Below are 18,790 nucleotides of genomic sequence, written 5' to 3'. Positions count from 1 at the left end.
CAAACTCCATTTAAGGCTACATGCACACGGCTGTTGTGTGTTTTGCGGTCTGCAAATTTCGGATTCGCAAAACACGGATGGCGTCCGTGTGCATTCCGCAATTTGCGGAACGGCACGGACGGCCATTGATATAACTGCCTATTCTTGTCCGCAAAACGGGCACGGAACAGAGCAACGGATGCGGACAGCACACGGAGTGCTGTCCGCATCTTTTGCGGCCCCATTGAAGTGAATGGGTCCGCATCTGTGGACCAAAACAACAGCCGTGTGCATGAGGCCTAACACTGAACACAATTAGGTGAAAGTTCTGAGAGAGAATCAAAAGAACATCAGGGGGCATCATACCTAGTGAATAACAACCATATCTACACACAGGAGCATTTTTTTTTATTATTTAGACTGAAAATGTATATGTATTATATAATCTAACAGAGAAATGTAATATTTATTCACAGGGCAATAACTTTAAAGTCAGATTCATCATTCCGACTGACAACCATTGCACAACACTGGAAGAGACAGAAAACTGTGTAAGAGAAAAATCAGGCCTCGTAACCCATAGCAACCAATCACAGTGCGGCTTTCCTTTTGTCACAACAGTTTAAGACATGTAAGCTGAGCTCTGATTGGTTGCTATGGGTAGAGAGGCGGGATTTCCTCTCCGGTTTGATAAACATGGCTCACCTTTGCATTGTAAACCTTGCCTCATGAGACCCCATAGTAATGAACCACAGTGATCACAAAACGTAGGGACTTTGTAGTTGTGGATGCTAAATTTGTGGGGCATATTGACACTAAAACGTTGGGAGCCGACCTGCGAAAAGGAGACAAAAAATAAAAAATAACCCCAAAACATTCTTTTTTTGACAAATATCTCCTAAAAACACATCGGGAAGTTACATCCAGCAATGATCTGAGACAGGATGGAACAATCCTCTGGATAGGGCACCAGTATCTGATCGGTGGGGGTCCAACACCTGGAACCCCGCCGATCAGTTGTTTTGAGAAGGCAGCGGTGCTCCTGCTAGTGCCGATGCTTTCTCTAAGGGCTGTTTCACACGAGCGGATGCCACGCACGGCATCCGCTCGTGTGAAACAGCACTAACAGCTAATCGGCGGGGGTCCCATGTGTCGGAACCTTACCGATCAGATACTGATGACCTATCCTGAGGATAGTGGTAGATAGCAAAAAAGGTTCAAAGTAGCATGTCCAGTGTGACTGTTAAATGGGAGCCAAGAGTGCACACACATAGGATAGGTCATTGGTTAAAATATCTCTGAAAAGGTATTGTTTCTTCCATAAACAGTGCCACACCTGTCTACAGGTTGTAGGTGGTATTGCACCTCTTCTCCATTCATTTCAATGCAGCTGACGTGCAATACCAGGTACAAACCATGAGAAACTTAGCTATTGATGACCTATACTTAGGATAACAATATTCAGAGCAGCACTCAATACCGCAGAGACACAAACTGGAATGCATCAGCCCATCACGACCTCAGATCCACTTTGGTCCTCTGATCAATGAAGAAAAGCAAATTGACGGCAGGATCTCCAGAAGTGAAATGTATTTACAGTGGGTCCATGAAAAACATGTGAAAAAATCGGCAATAAGGTGCAACGTCTCGGCTAAAAAGTAGCCTTTATCAAGCATTTACTTGATGTTGCACCTTATTGGCGATTTTTGCACATGTTTTTCATGGACCCGCTGTAAATAAATTTTACTTCTGGAGATGCTGCCGTCAATTTGCTTTTCTTCATCTATACTCAGGATAAGTCATCAATATCAGATTGATTGGGGTGGGGGGGTCTGGCAACCGGTACCCTCACCAATCAGCTGTTTTGGGCAGCTATCATCCTGAAAAGTATACAGTGGAAGCTGGTATCATAAGGTTTGATCCACTGAGTAAGGCCTCCTGCACACGAACGTGTGAGCGCCATAGCCATACTGGGACCTGCAAAATGCGGGCCGCAATGCACGAACACTGACCATGGGGCAGCCTCAGCGGATTGAGCCGTTCCGCAAAAAGATAGGACATGTTCTATCTTTTTGCGGAACAGAAGTATGGGCCGAAACCCCACGGAAGCACTTCGTAGGGTTCCGTTCCGTGTTTCCGTTCCCCACCATTCAGCATCTCTGGATTTGCGGACCCATTAAAGTGAATGGGTCTGCATCCGTTATGCGAAATGCCCACAGAACAGGGCCCGTATATTGCGGATCCCCAAATGCGGTCCGCAATACGCCAACGGGCAGCACACGTTTGTGTGCAGGAGGCCTTGAGGCTCTGCTCGGTACGGCAGTTCAGTTCCCATTCAAGAGAACAAAAGCTGAGCTGCAGTACGCCAGTACTGCAAACCACACACTGGACAGAGCCTTCCATCCACTGTATAGGTGGAGATCAGTGCATAGGAATTTTTACAGTTACCACTGACTGTCATGGAAGCTGTATAAATGTCTGCACTGAGCTCCCTCTAGTGGCGGCTGCATAAAAATGCAGAGTTTTCTTGTTGGAAAAAAGGAAAGAGTTCAGCGCAGGATTCCCCATGGCCTAGAAAGTACACCACCGGGTATGCCCTGATTATGGCATCATAACTGGAGGCTCATTGTACACAATCAGTCTTGTCCATGAGGTGCTTTCTATCAAGAATCTTTTAACCACCATCCCACAAACAACAGATAATACAGAAGAATGACGGCCCATAAGACACAGGAGGCGCCATGCTGGAGATATTCTCCAATAAAGCTGGAACGTGGTGAATCTGGACATTTACCTCGTCAGGAGTTTCCTGCTTCTTTAGACCGGCGCACTTCGTTATGATAAGCTCGTGGCATCTCTTGTGAACTACGCAAGTGCAAACTGCAAACAAGGAACAAGAAAATCATGATCTGCCGGACCAAAATGACATTATAAAGTCCACTATTTCTCCATGGAACGTGTGCATTTACACCAACAGATTATCTGACCGATTTCTGTCCAATCAGACTAAGGCCCCTTTCACACGAGCGAGATTTCTGCGCGGGTGCAATGCGTGACGTGAACGCATAGCACCTGCACTGAATCCTGACCCATTCATTTCAATGGGTCTGTGTACATGAGCGTTGTTTTTTTCACGCATCAGTTCTATTCTATATTCTGCGTTTTTCACGCAGCCCTGGCCCCATAGAAGTCAATGGGGCTTCAATGAAAAACGCATTGTATCCGGAAGCAAGTGCGGGTGCAATGCGTTTTTCACTGACAGTTGCTAAGAGATGTTGTTTGTAAAACTTCTGTTTTTTTAATCACGCGCGTGAAAAACGCATCAAGATGCATTGCACCCGCGCAGAAAAAACTGAACGCAATCGCAGACAAAACTGACTGAACTTGTTTACAAAATGGTGCGAGTTTCACTGAACGCTTCCGGAGCCAATCCGTCACGCTCATGTGAAAGAGGCCTAATAGAAGTGCCCATTAGTATTCGCCCCATAAGATGCAGGGGAATTTTCCCCCCACTTTTTTTTGGGGGGGGGGATGCGTCTTATGGGGTTAAAAATATGGTATCTATCTATCTATTTATGTCTATTATCTATCTATCTAATCTATTTGGAGATCACGTGCAGCAACAGTGAATATACCTTCTGCCAGACACTTTGATTATAGGCTGAACCTGGCAGCTCTTAATACTAAACAGATAAAAACATAACATAAAAAATAAAGGCCACAGACAGGCAGACTGGGTGGAGATGAGATACCCAATACGGAGCATGAGAGATAAAAACTGGCAGACACAAACATTTTCCACCCTGTTCTCATGTCAAACCGGAGCAAGTTTACCAAGATGAAGCAAGACTTCCCAGAGAGCAACTCCCTATTCTTACACAGGATGGATGGATAGACAGACAGAGATAGATAGATAGATAGATAGATAGATAGATAGATAGATAGATAGATAGACAGACATAGATAGATAGACAGACAGACAGACAGACAGACAGAGTATATGTAGATAGATACAGTGGTGCTTGAAAGCTTATGAACCCTTCAGAATTTTCTACATTTCTGCATAGAGATATCCTGAGCTCTAGGAACTTATCACTTCACTGAATCCGCAATCTCTATATTACTATGAAATACTAGATCTGTATCTGAGAAAATATACTGATCTGATCCTTTCACATCTGATGGATTCTCTGCATCACGGCGATGTACGTGTAGTCAGGAAGGCCTTAGGTCGATATTTGTCTTACTTCTATTCTGCATACTTAGGCCTCATGCACACGACCGTTGTGTGCATCCGTGGCCGTTGTGCCGTTTTCCGTTTTTTTTCACGGACCCATTGACTTTCAATGGGTCCGTGGAAAAATCGGAAAATGCACCGTTTGGCAGCCGCATCCGTGAGCCGTGTTTCCTGGCCGTGAAAAAAATATGACCTGTCCTATTTTTTTCACGGCCAACGGTTCACGGGCCCATTCAAGTCAATGGGTCCGTGAAAGAACACGGATGCACACAAGATTGGCATCCGTGTCCGTGATCCGTGGCCGTAGGTTTTAGTTTCATACAGACGGATCCGAAGATCCGTCTGCATAAAAGCTTTTTCTGATCTAAGTTTTCACTTCGTGAAAACTCATTTCCGACAGTATATTCTAACACAGAAGCGTTCCCATGGTGATGGGGACGCTTCTAGTTAGAATACACTGCAAACTTTGTACAAGACTGCCCCCTGCTGCCTGGCAGCACCCGATCTCTTACAGGGGGATATGATAGTACAATTAACCCCATCATATCCCCCTGTAAGAGATCAGGGCTGCCAGGCAGCAGGGGGCAGACCCCCCCCCCCTCCCCAGTTTGAATATCATTGTGCGCCCCCCCCCCCCTCCCCTGTTGTTAACTCGTTGGTGGCCAGTGTGCGCACCCCCCTCCCTCCCTCCCTCTATTGTTTTAATACATTGGGGCCAGTGTGCGCGCCCCCCCCCCCAACCCCCCCTCCCTCCCTCTATTGTTTTAATACATTGGGGCCAGTGTGCGCGCGCCCCCCCAACCCCCCCTCCCTCCCTCTATTGTTTTAATACATTGGGGCCAGTGTGCGCACCCCCCCAACCCCCCAACCCCCCCCCCCCCCCCTCCCTCCCTCTATTGTAATCATCATCGGTGGCAGCGGAGTAGAAGATTTTCATACTTACCTGCTTCTTGCTGCTGCGATGTCTGCGTCCGGCCGGGAGCTCCTCCTACTGGTAAGTGACAGGTCTGTGCGGCGCATTGCTGTCACTTACCAGTAGGAGGAGCTCCCGGCCGGACGCAGACATCGCAGCAGCAAGAAGCAGGTAAGTATGAAAATCTTCTACTCCGCTGCCACCGATGATGATTACAATAGAGGGAGGGAGGGGGGGGGGGGGTTGGGGGGGTGCGCACACTGGCCCCAATGTATTAAAACAATAGAGAGAGGGAGGGAGGGGGGGTTGGGGGGGCGCGCGCACACTGGCCCCAATGTATTAAAACAATAGAGGGAGGGAGGGGGGGGGCGCGCGCACACTGGCCCCAATGTATTAAAATAATAGAGGGGGGGTTGGGGGGCGCGCGCACACTGGCCCCAATGTATTAAAACAATAGAGGGAGGGAGGGGGGTGCGCACACTGGCCACCAACGAGTTAACAACAGGGGAGGGGGGGCCCACTGGCCACCAATGAGTTAAAAACAGGGGGGGGGGGGTCTGCCCCCTGCTGCCTGGCAGCACCTGCCAGGCAGCAGGGGGCAGTCATGTACACAGTTTTTTTGTATATTCTAACCTGAAGCGTCTCCATCACCATGGGAACGCCTCTGAGTTAGAATATACTGTCGGAAATGAGTTTCACGATGTAGCTCATATCCGACAGTATATTCTAACATAGAGGCGTTCCCATGGTGATGGGGACGCTACAAGTTAAAATATACCATCGGATTGGAGAAAACTCCAATCCGATGGTATAACAGAACTCCAGACTTTACATTGAAAGTCAATGGGGACGGATCCGTTTGAAATGGCACCATATTGTGTCAACATCAAACGGATCCGTCCCCATTGACTTGCATTGTAATTCAGGACTGATCCGTTTGGCTCCGCACGGCCAGGCGGACACCAAAATGACTTTTTTTTCATGTCCGTGGATCCTCCAAAAATCAAGGAAGACCCACGGACGAAAAAACGGTCACGGATCACGGACACACGGACCCAGGTTTTGCGGGCCGTGAAAAAAAACTGTCGTGTGCATGAGGCCTTAGAGAGATGGACGGACAGACGGGTACAGACAGACAGATGATAAATCATGTTTCTGATTTCTATACTCCTACCTTGACATTGGTAACCCTGTTTCCCTATAACGCCCCTGCAAATAAGAAAAAATATACATATTAGCTCAATATCCAAATAATGCAGTGCTTTTCGGATCAAAGACCCCAGGTTACAGCTGTATAAGGAGATGAGAGATACATTTCTATATTCTGTGATACTATTTCTACAAAATTGATGAAAACTATTTTATAAGTACAATATGAATAACAAAACTGTTAAATATCTCAGGTGTTCACAGCAATGTACTTTGTTCACAAAACCACACAATGCCACTTAAAGGGAATGTCACCTGGAAAATCAATATTAAAGGAAACGTCCTTACAGCACTTCAGACCTTCATCCATAGGTTTTCTTTTTCCTTGGAGCTCGTTTTATATCTTTATAAAAATCCACTTTTATCCTTGTGCAAATGAGGCATTAAGGTGCCCAGAGGGGCATTATTTTCGTTCAAAAGGTGCCCAGGAATGCCCTCCATCGAGTGCCCAGGCCTGCTTCCCCCATAGTGCCGGCACCTGCGCTCTTCCAGTTTAACTGAGGGCATCAGCTTTAACTGTTTCACTGGGCATGCGCCAAGCCCAGTGACGTTTTCGGTGCATGCCCAGTGAAACAGTTGAGGTTGATGCCCTCAGTAAGGGTCTATTCACACGTCTGCATCCGTCCCGCAATTTTGTGGAACGGGTGTGGACCCATTCATTTTCAATTGGGCCGGAAAAGATGCGGACAGTACACAGTGTGCTGTCCGCATCCGCACTTCCGTTTCGCATCCGCACTTCCGTTCCTATTCTTGTCCGCAGACACGGACAATTTGCGTGACCGGAAAACACTTTCGGACATGTGAATGGACCCTTAAACTGGAAGAGCGCAGGCACCGGCAGTGTTTGGCACTGCGCCTGTTGGTGAAGTTGAAGGGAAAGGGTGGGTAGGGTTATCGGCTACTAGTGACGTAGCTTGGGGGGGAACGGTGACGGCAATGGCAATGCTGGGGGTGTAGTGTATGAGCGGAAAGAGAGAGGCATGATTGGGCTCTGTAGAGGGGGGGGGGGGTGTAGGCCTGGGCACTCAATGGAGGGCGTTCTTGGGCACCTTTTAAATGAAAATAACGCCCCTCTGGGCACCTTAATGCCTCGTTGGATTTTTATGAAGATATAAAGCGAGCTCCAAGGAAAAAGAAAACATATGGAAAGAAGGTCTGAAGTGCTGTGATGGGGTGCTGCGCCAGGTGACCTGGCCTCCACAGTCACCGGACCTGAACCCAATCGAGATGGTTTGGGGTGAGCTGGACCGCAGAGTGAAGGCAAAAGGGCCAACAAGTGCTAAGCATCTCTGGGAACTCCTTCAAGACTGTTGGAAGACCATTTCAGGTGACTACCTCTTGAAGCTCATCAAGAGAATGCCAAGATTGTGCAAAGCAGTAATCAAAGCAAAAGGTGGCTACTTTGAAGAACCTAGAATATGACATATTTTCAGCTGTTTCACACTTTTTTGTTATATATATAATTCCACATGTGTTAATTCATAGTTTTGATGCCTTCAGTGTGAATCTACAATTTTCATAGTCATGAAAATAAAGAAAACTCTTTGAATGAAAAGGTGTGTCCAAACTTTTGGTCTGTACTGTATATCCCCCAATAGGTATCCTTGTGTTAGAGTGTATGTATATGTATGCCCCTGATGTGTATAAATACATATACAGTGAATATAAAAAGTCTACACACCCCTGTTAAAATGTCAGGTTTCTGTGATGTAAAAAAAATTAGACAAAGATAAATCATTTCAGACCTTTTTCCACCTTTAATGTGACCTATAAACTGTACAACTCAATTGAAAAACAAACTGAAATCTTTTAGGTAGAGGGAAGAAAACATATAAAAACAAAATAATATGGTTGCATAAGTGTGCACACCCTTAAACTAATACTTTGTTGAAGCACCTTTTGATTTTATTACAGCACTCAGTCTTTTTGGGTATGAGTCTATCAGCATGGCACATTTTGACTTGGCAAGATTTGCCCACTCTTCTTTGCAAAAACACTCCAAATCTGTCAGATTGCGAGGGCATCTCCTGTGCATAGCCCTCTTCAGATCACCCCACAGATCTTCAATCGGATTCAGGTCTGGGCTCTGTCTGGGCCATTCCAAAACTTTAATCTTCTTCTGGTGAAGCCATTCCTTTGTTGATTTGGATGTATGCTTTGGGTCGTTGTCATGGTGAAAGATGAAGTTCCTCTTCATGTTCAGCTTTCTAGCAGAAGCCTGAAGGTTTTGTGCCAATATTGACTGGTATTTGGAACTGTTCATAATTCCCTCTAGCTTAACTAAGGCCCCAGTTCCAGCTGAAGAAAAACAGCCCCTAAGCATGATGCTGCCACCACCATGCTTCACTGTGGCTATGGTGTTCTTTTGGTGATGTGCAGTGTTGTTTATGCGCCAAACATATTTTGGAATTATGGCCAAAAAGTTCAACCTTGGTTTCATCAGACCATAACACCTTTTCCCACATGCTTTTGGGAGACTTCAGATGTGTTTTTGCAAAATTTAGCCTGGCTTGGATGTTTTTCTTCCTAAGAAAAGGCTTTCGTCTTGCCACTCTACCCCATAGCCCAGACATATGAAGAATACGGGAGATCGTTGTCACATGTACCACACAGCCAGTACTTGCCAGATATTCCTGCAGCTCCTTTAGGGTACATGCACACGTCCAGGATTCATGTGCGGAGCATCCGCACTGAAATCCGCAGGTGTTCGCAGGCAAATCTGTGCGGTCAGTCTGCATCAATTGGTGCAGATTTGCATGCGGATTTGCGTGCGGATTTGGTGTAGATTTTCCACGTGCTGATTTTACTAAGTGAATGAAGAAAATCCGGTCAGGAAAAATAAAATAAATTGACATGCTGCGGATTTTAAAATCCGCACCGCAGGTCAAAATCCGCGCAGAAAAAATCTGCATCGTGTGCACTGAGAATTTCAAATGATCATAGAATACAATGTACATGACCTACAGTGCGGATTTTCCGCATGCAAATCCGCGCTGAAAATCCGCACGCAATCCTGATCGTGTGCATTTAGCCTTAGGCTGGGTTCACACTTGAGCGTATTTGATATGCGCGTTTAAAGCGTGTTTTTGTGCGCGTTTTTGTCCATAGTCAACGCTTTGTGTGATTGACAGCAGTGTTGTCCAATGAAAATGCAGCCCTGTCTATAGGAAAGGTGTCTAATGAGAGAGAAATGCAGGTGGGAAAAAGTGTGTTGGGAGAGTGGATTGTTTGCAGTCATGGAATTCTTCTGAAGGCGACCAATTGCGGCAATTGTTGCATCTTGGTCAGGCTAGACATTTGCCTCTCACTAGGGTGTGGCCTTTTATTGCCTGTTGCTATGTGCCAAACGCGCGTTCGTACGCACATTTTTCTGGTCACAAACGCGCAAAAGAACATATTTGCGCGTTCCTATGCAATCCTATGGGCGCAAACGCGCGACAAAACGCCCCAAAGAAGCTCAAGAACTTTTTGGAGCGTAGGGCGTTTTTTCAGCGTGTTCAAACGCGCTGTAAAACGCTCAAGTGAGAACCAGCGCCATAGGGAAGCATTGGTTTTCATGTGTTGAGCGTTTTACAGCGCGTTTGAACGCGCTGTAAAACGCTCAAGTGTGAACCCAGACTTAAGGTTGCTGTAGGCCTCTTGGTAGCCTCCCAGACCAGTTTTCGTCTCGTCTTTTTATCAATTTTGGAGAGACGTCCAGTTGCAGCTGAACTTTATTTGGGGTTAATCAGAGGCACTGTAAATGATGGCAGGTGTATGCTGACTCTTATATAACATTATTTTGAATGTGATAGCTTAATTCTGAACACAGCTACATCCCCAGTTATAAGAGGGTGTGCAGACTTATGCAACCACATTATTTTAGTTTTAGTTTGTTTTCTTCCCTCCACCTAAAAGATTTCAGTTTGTTTTTCAATTGAGTTGTACAGTTTATAGGTCACATTAAAGGTGGGAAAAGTTCTGAAATGATTTATCTTTGTCTCCTTTTTTTTTACATCACAGAAACCTGACATTTTAACAGGGGTGTGTAGACTTTTTATATCCACTGTATATATATTGTATGACCAGTAATGTTCTTTCCCCCCAGCTGCTGAATCCTCCTGCAGGCACATGCCAGCGCGCCTGCAGGGGAGAGATGCCTCCCGGATAACTGGACATATGTGTCCAGTTGCGGGCACATCAAAAGACAGAGGATCAAATAGATCCTCTGCCTTTTGCTAAACACCTTCGGCAGGGCCAGAGCTGTTTGGCATAACAAGGACAGGGGAACAAAGAGATCCTCTGCCTGGAAGCGCCGGGATGCGTGGGCTGGTGCTTGCAGGCAAAGTAAAAATAAAGTTTTAAAAAAATATTAAATTTTTTTTTTAAATCACCCCCTTTTCTCCAGAATAAAAATAAACAACAAAATAAACATCATAGGCATTGCTGTGTCTGAAAATGCCCATACTTTTAAAATACAAAAATATTCCATACAGCGTATGCCTGTTTTCTCTATGAGATCACCAAACCAGCATTGCTGAGAGGGGAGCAGGGAAGCTACTGAGCCTGTGAGTCCATCTCTGAATGCAGGAGAAGGTGGACCAGAGGGAGAAAAAGCAGGGGGCGCTACCAGAGAGAAAAAGTGCATAAAAAAAAAACAATACCTTTATTTCTTGCACATTTCAATATGGCTGGGCTCACATCATGTTTTTCCCACCTGTATAACGTATGCTAAAAATGTATACATTAAACGGGTGCCTCAGACTGATGCCATACAGTGGCATCCGTTCACCATAGAATTACATTGTAAAAAAACAATGAATATGTTTTTTTACCGGACTGTGCAGGATACAAGAACGTGGTGTGCTGCATTTTGTTATCCTTTGTTTTCTAACGAATACGTCAAACGGAGGCATAAAACGTGATGTGAACCCAGCCTTATGCTTCATTTGAAATGCACTGTAATACTTTTTGTGGGATAGCCCTTTTAACCCCTTTCTGTACAGAGAATGTTGGGTCTTTAAAGATGGTGTCCGCTCAGCAGCGGAGCGAGCGCCATAGCTACAGGCAGATAAATGATGTTAGAAATGTATCATACAGATTATCATCGCTGTGGTAATAGCACATTTTTTCATATTTTATGTTTATTTAATATATTTTATTCTACACACATTTTTTGTAACTGATGTTTTTAAGAATACTTTTTTTTTTATTGGTTTTACCCTTTTTTTTAATTACCAAAGAGGAATTCTTCTATTTATGTCTATGATTTTTATTAGCTGTTTATTAATACTAAATAGATAATTGCTAGCCCGGTGCTGGGGCCCCCAATAATCATGAAAATAGGGGACTGGTATGCCCTGTTGGAACGGAGTGCTGGCTGAGCATGCACATTACTGCTTCATTCAGTCCACGGAGCTAACAATTATCCTCTATCCCGTGGACAACTTGCTACAACTGGAATAGTTACTTACAAGGTGTTTCTGGGATCAAAACAAAATTAATTAGATAAAGTGGATCTACAAGATGATAATTAGGGTTGAACGCATCAAAGTATTTTCGGGGAAAATTCGATTCACCATGAAGCCGAATTTCCTCGTGCTGGTAACAATTGGAGGAAAAAAATTATACCTCATCCACTTAATCGCTTAGAGGCCACCGTGGCCATCTTGGTTGAAGATGCCACACGAAATTTAGCATGCGGTGATGTATGACATCACCATTCTGGCTGGCGTGATGATGTCATCTTCATTCAAGATGGCCGCGGCGGCCTCTATGCAATCAAGTGGTTAAGGGGAGTATTTTTTCAATATATTTTTTTCCACTGGATTAACCCCTGAAAGCCATCAATGTTCATCTCAGATGCTACGATCAGTGATGAATGCGGCATTTAAGTGGGTTCAATGACGGTGGGCTGTGCAATCACCGTTCCTGGTCATTGCGCCAACTTATTACAAAGAAATGCGCTTTGTAACTAAGTAATTCTGATAACTTCGCTCATCACTAATGATGACATACCAAAAATGAATAAGATATAACCCGTCCTACCATATAAAGTCTCTGCAGTGTGAACAATACGTAGGTTGTCTAAGGTAGGTTGCCATAAACTTGTGCCCGTTTACTTGATGAACCCTACGTCGTACGGCTCCCTGACGTTTTCTGGGACCCACTCGCTCTCTGAACACTCGCTCTTCATTTTCTTTGGGAGCTGAAAAGAAAGAAAAAAAACACATAAATGTAAAGTTATACATAGTCATAACAGAGACACGTGCTGCAGCCGTACTGCCATCTGTCCCCGGCTATCCCACAAAATGTGCACTTGCAAGGTGTAGAGGACAGATGGAAGGGAGTATGACTGCAAGATCAGATGCACTGGGTCTGTTTGCAGTCTGTTACCATAGACCAGGCATGCTCAACCTGCGGCCCTCCAGCTGTTGTAAAACTACAACTCCCACAATGTCTTGCTGTTGGCTGATAGCTGTAGGCTGTTCGGGCATGCTGGGAGTTGTAGTTTTGCAACAGCTGGAGGGCCGCAGGTTGAGCATGCCTGCCATAGACACACATAGTTCTGGATAAGCGCTGTAGACACAAGGCAGTTGGAGACTTTGCAAACTTGTTTTGTTTCTTTTATTTTACATGTATTGGGCCTATAGATGAGCAATGTTCGAAAAATTCCATTCAGCAGCTTCGCTGAAGTTCTGCATTAATTTCGTTATGAATTAATTTGTCACAAATCACTATAAATCAGGTATTCCCAGGCCACTCTGCCTAAAAGTTCTCTACAGCTAACAGAACGGATTAACTACGTATATTGGTGCACTGCACACTTATGTACACGGCGATAAATTAGACCTGCCTGTAATACTGATGCACCGTTACTCTACAGCTATCAGAATGGATTAGCTATGACTCTTGGTGCACTGCACAGTTATGTACACGGCGATAAATTGTAGCAGATTCTGTAGTTCAGCAGTCTCCTACTCTCTATCTCCACACTCCCTGTAGTCTCCGTGCACTCTCCCTCTCCATTACTGTCCTACACTCTATGTTAACAGTTTGCAGCAACATTGTTCCTAGTGCATGAGCGCTTGCCATGTCTCTCCCTATGCTCAGCTCACAGGACAATGGCGGAGACCGTGCGGGATCAGGGTTTTATAGGGCTGTGATATCAAAGGAGAGGGCTATCTGCGGATTTGCTGGCTGCACAGCATTATGGATGATCTAGCGTTTCCATGCTTGTCTCCTCTACACTTCTTTTCACTATCTAACACATGCAGCCGCTACTTTAAGGAAACTGATTCCTTACCACGAAGCACAAGATTTCAGATTAATTTAGAATCTAAGTTTTTCTAAACTTTGAACAGAATTCTGCTTCCGATACTTCGCTTTGCTCAACACTAATTGGAACAGTAAAAATGTATGTATTCTAAAAGTGTTAATGGTATTGCCACTTAAATGTATCTTGTAATGTATAAAATAGGTCAGAATATGTCAGAATAGGACCGGAGGACAGAGACAGCCCTATGATCTGTAATGCTGTCCAGACTAAAGGGGCAGCTGTGACCTGTACCTGTCACGCTGGACAGGATACAAGATACACAGAATACCACCAAACAAGTGTCTAGGCAAGAAGCTGGGGATAAAGGTCACCTCCTGACAAATCCCTACCAGCTCTCCCTAGACTTCTATGCCCACGTTCAGACCCTGAAGGTGGGAATGAGCGTGTCCACATGCCTAGGCTGAAGATACCCTAAAATCCCTAAGATGGTGAAAGAGGCAGCCTGCTCCCTCAGGACCTGGAGGGGGCAGGCGTCTCTCTAACAGCCTAGACAGACAACCACAAGAAAAACAAAACCAACTTATCTTGTTACTGAGCAGGAGCAGCAATTCATTCATTTATTCCTTCCTTCCTACCTACCCTGGGAGTGGACGTAATTTAAACTCATACCAACGACCCCACCCAGTGCCCCTGAAGGGAGGCGGATACAGCTCAACTCCAAAACAAAAGGCTACACACGTGTTGCTAACCTGGCAGACCTCCGCACATATTCTGAGCAGGGCATGACAGTACCTCTATCTATCTTTCCTTATCATCCTTCAGGCAGCACACACAAAGGGATACAGTATATGTGCTGCCTCTGGACTCAAGGAAAGATAAATTTCGGTAAGCAAATTTATTCTATCTACCAAATATTTATCTATTCAATATCTTTTTATCTATCTATCTATCTATCTATCCAATTGTCATGGCTTCGGTGTTGTGCGCGTGACACGTTGCCGTGCATGCCGGTTGCCAGGGGCAACGCGTTGATGTCGGCTTGTATGTGCTTTTCCCCCCTTCTCCTGGTTTCTCCCCTGTCTGGTGCTTGAGGGGTTAACTTCCTGGCTGGGTGTGGCAACTAGGGTTTTATCTCCTGTGGCTCCCTGGCTGGGGAAGTTGTGCTTCAGATGTCGTTTGTGCCCAGTCCTTGAGGGCCACCTAGTGGGACATCGATGTCTCCAGCGATGTCTTCCTTATGTATCTTCCATGTTCCCTACCTTACCTGTGTTGATGTTTGGTGTGGGTTTATGTTCAGGGTGTCGTGTACGTCTTGTTGTTGTTTCATGTTTGGGCAGTTGGTGTATTATGTCTGGCATGAATGCAAGGTGTTTTCCTGTCTGTTGAACCTCCAGAAGGGGGTCTCAAGGTTCCCCGGAGGGGGAACCAAAAGTCAAGTCAGTGAGCAGTTGCTGGAGTGCTGGTTCCTATGTGTGTCAGTACGTACTAAGTCCGGTATGGTGTTCGGATGTCAGTACGTTTGCATGGGTTCCAGTTCACGTTGGTGTGGTCTTCTGTGCCGTCCAGCAGCTGCGACAGGTAAGTTACCATGCATTCCGGGGTTCTTGGTTCAGTGGTTATCCCTGCCACTGGCTACTTACCTGCCGTTCCACTTGGATTTTCTTTCTTTCCCGTATTTGCTGCTAGGTCGGTGGAGACTCCTGTGCTTCCATGTCGTGGAAGAACAGGTCCTCTCTCCCCTACTCCTATGTGAGGGATTATTAGGGCGTCTCAGGGTCCTAGGTTTTCTGGGTATGAGTTTCCCCCACTCCGCACCGTGACACCAATATATATCTATCTATCTACTGTATCGGTCTATCACTATCTATCTATTCAATATCTTTTTATCAATCTATCTCATTATCTAGCTAGTCAATATCTTTTTATCTATCTATCTATTCAATATCTTTTTATCTATCTATCTACTGTATCTGTCTATCATTATCTATATATCAAAAAAAAAAATAGAAAAATGGCAGCACCAGAGCAAACAAAAGAGACAAATTGTGGTGCAAGCCCAAGGGTACTAGACTATTACCCAAAATGTAAAAAAATGCAAAGAGGCAGCACTCTCCAATAATTAAAAAAGAAACAGAAGTTTATTCACCTATGTGGACTTCTGTCTCTTTTTTTTAAAATTGGAGAGTGCTGCCTCTTAGCATTTTTTTTTATCTATCTATCTAATATTTATTTATCCAATATCTATCTAATATATTTCTTTCAAATATCTTTCTTTCTTTCAAATATATTTTTTCTTTACGCCTCTCTATAATATCTTAAATTCTTTGAAAGAGAACTGGCCAGTCACCTAACCACATTTTCATGCTAAACAATGGGCTGAAGTATAGAGTTCCCCTTTAAGAGTAGCTGGAGCTGTAATCCTTCAGCAGACTCTGTCTTTAGTGTACAAGGGCAGGTCGCTCGGGGGGAACATCATGTTGTGTACTGTTTCAGGGTATATTGATCATTTACAATAATAATCAGTGGGGCAGAAAAACCAACGAGCGTGAAGTAGACCCCAAGGTCAGAGTATCATTATAATGAGGGATAAAACGCAGGCCGTCATCAATCTCTATGTCGGCTGCATAGAATTATTCTAAGGAGAAATATCACAAGGAGAAGGACCTTCTGCATGAATCGGCCAATTCTAGCACAGTAAGAAGTGCCCGACAATAAATTCTGCAGGAAGTACCTGCTGACAGTAAAAGTCAACTGAGAAGAGAAGCGACCACCCTAATAATATTAGATGATAAACCTCTGACACACGCAGGTCCGTAACATCATTACCAGCCTGAGCGAGCCGTCGCCATCACACGTCATACCAAAGGAACTGTAGGACCACAACCTAATAAAGAAATGTAGTTGTTCTCATATGAAAGGGTCACTCCAACAAAAGGTTTTAATATCTAATTTGATATAAGGATAATCAGGTCAATAGATGGCATGCACCTTAACCCCTTAATCACCAGGTCTCTTGGGCCTATAGAAACAGCTTACTTTTTTTATCCTTGCATTCCTCTTTAACTTTTATTAACTATTTCTAAGGGGAATATAAAAATATAAAAAAATTCTAGTATGCAGGAGGCATGGAGAACGGTCAGTGTAGCGCTGTTAGCTCTGTCTGCACTCACCCCTCCCTGGTCTTCCTCTGGGCGCTGGGCTGCACTGACCTGTGTACAACGTCAAAACGTAGTGTGCACACTTTGACCTGCCGCTGTAAGCAGTCAGGTTACAGTGTCGCAATGCGTCCGGAGAAGACAGAGAAGAAGACTAGCGGTGGAGCAGGAGAAGTAAGTTCATTTATTTTAGCTCTGATGGGGCCTGATTTGAGGTCTGATATGGAGGTCTGACATGGAGGTCTGATTTGAGGATCTGATATGGAGGCCTGACCTGAAGATCTGATTTGGGGGTCTGATCTGAGGATCTGATATGGAGGTCTGATCTCAGAATCTGATATGGGGGTCTGATCTGAAGATTTGATATGGGGATCTGATCTATGGTCTAATATGGTGGTCTGATCTGAGGTCTGATATGGTGGCCTCATCTGTGGTCTGATACGGGGCCTGATCTGAGGTCTTATATGCAGGTGTGATGAAGATTGTGGGTCTTATTTGGGGGTCGGTTCTGGCGTCTGATATTGAGGTTTGATCTAAGGTCTGATATTGAGGTTTGATCTGAGGTCTGATCTGAGGTCTGATATTGGGGTCTGATCTGAGGTCTGATTGAGGAAGGATGAGCAAAATCAGCAATTCTGTCATTGTCTTTTTTTATTTTTTTTACATTATTCACCGTGCAGGTTAAATAAAATAATTTAGCAGTTTGAGTCGTTAAAAATACAGCAAAGCAATTATGTGTGCTTTTGTTTAAATATTTTTAACACAAGAAAGCATTTTTAATGGGGAAAGGTCCGTTAATATGATTTTGCTATTACCACTAAAATAAAAATCCACCTTTTACTGTATGTATTATGGTCCCCACACCTGGACCTTCATTCACACTAAAGGACCCGGCTTTAAATGACACCTGTTACACCTGTCTGGCTGCAAATCCAAGTAAATCTGCCCCTAAAAATATTAGGTTCTGTCATGTTAACAAGTTACCAGCAGAGGGCGCTCAGACATGAGAAAACAATACCTAAGAAAACCATTCCCTATTAATAATGTATTATTAGACGCTGAGAACAATTCTGCCCACAGAGCTAAATTATAATATGTTCTGGAATTCAAAAAAACATATCCGCAGTTAGTAAAGAAAAAAGAAAAAGTTACTACATAATAAATATTAATAAATATGAATTTGCACCACAATAAAACAGCAGTGCTTCCTGCAGTAGTTCTCATTAGCTGAGTTCTCCAAGTACTTAAAAAAAACAAAACATGTATGCTAATTTAAATAATCGATAATCATAGGCGTGCGCACGGGGTGTGCCGGGTGTGCCTGGGCACACTCTAATAGGTTCGTCACCTCCATGCGCACTGCCCCCCAGCCTATTTCCCTGTCTGTTTTGCTGGCTGCCGCGCCCGCCGCGCTGTCAATTCATTTACAATATCTGGCTGTGGGCGGCCGGCGGGCGGTGGCTAGTATTCAAATAGGGGGCGGAGTCCCGGACCCGGCAGAGGCAGAGAGGGAGTGCGTGCTGTGCGGCGCAGGCTGAGTTGACGTTGACGTCACGTCACGCTGCATCTGAATAGTAGTACCCTGCCTGCGCGCCTGGCCGTCTGCTAGCTGGTGAGGTGAGGGCTGGGCATATAAAAAAAGTAGTATGTACCCCCCGTCCCACAGTGCTACGAATCCTCTGTTGTCGCCTGTATTATCCTGATACCCCTCAGTTATATAATATATCTGAGGGGTATCAGGGTAAATCATACAGGGGATAATATAACTAGGGGTATCAGAGTACATGAGGGGAAATATAACCGAGGAGGGCTAGGCTACTATCAGACATTATACAGGGGTAATATAACTTATCTTACCCCTCACCCCTGTATTATGTCCCCTGATAGCCCTGCTCACTTGTATTACCTCTGTATAATGTACCCTGATAGATACCCCTTAGTTATATTACCCCCTGTATAATGTACCCTGATACCCCTCAGTTATATAATATAACTGAGGGGTATCAGGTTAAATTATACAGGGCGGGGTAATATAACTA

General features: G+C 44.7%; 1 protein-coding gene across 2 annotated transcripts in view; it reads right to left on the bottom strand.

Moving 5' to 3' along the window:
* PRKCE (protein kinase C epsilon) overlaps positions 1–18,790 on the bottom strand; it is a 413,449-nt gene that overhangs the window by 188,336 nt on the left and 206,323 nt on the right. For both annotated transcript variants that reach the window (XM_044290816.1, XM_044290817.1), the window contains exons 4-7: positions 12,366–12,525; positions 6,304–6,338; positions 2,774–2,859; positions 685–814 (exon numbers count right to left, since the gene is read on the bottom strand). In XM_044290816.1, the coding sequence (XP_044146751.1) occupies positions 685–814; positions 2,774–2,859; positions 6,304–6,338; positions 12,366–12,525 (411 nt within the window). The remainder of the gene's footprint in view (positions 1–684; positions 815–2,773; positions 2,860–6,303; positions 6,339–12,365; positions 12,526–18,790) is intronic.

The sequence above is a fragment of the Bufo gargarizans genome, chromosome 4, assembly GCF_014858855.1.
Source record: "Bufo gargarizans isolate SCDJY-AF-19 chromosome 4, ASM1485885v1, whole genome shotgun sequence".
NCBI classification, from domain to species: domain Eukaryota; kingdom Metazoa; phylum Chordata; class Amphibia; order Anura; family Bufonidae; genus Bufo; species Bufo gargarizans.
Note: the sequence above shows the minus strand (reverse complement) of the source record. Positions and strands in the feature narration are given on the sequence as shown.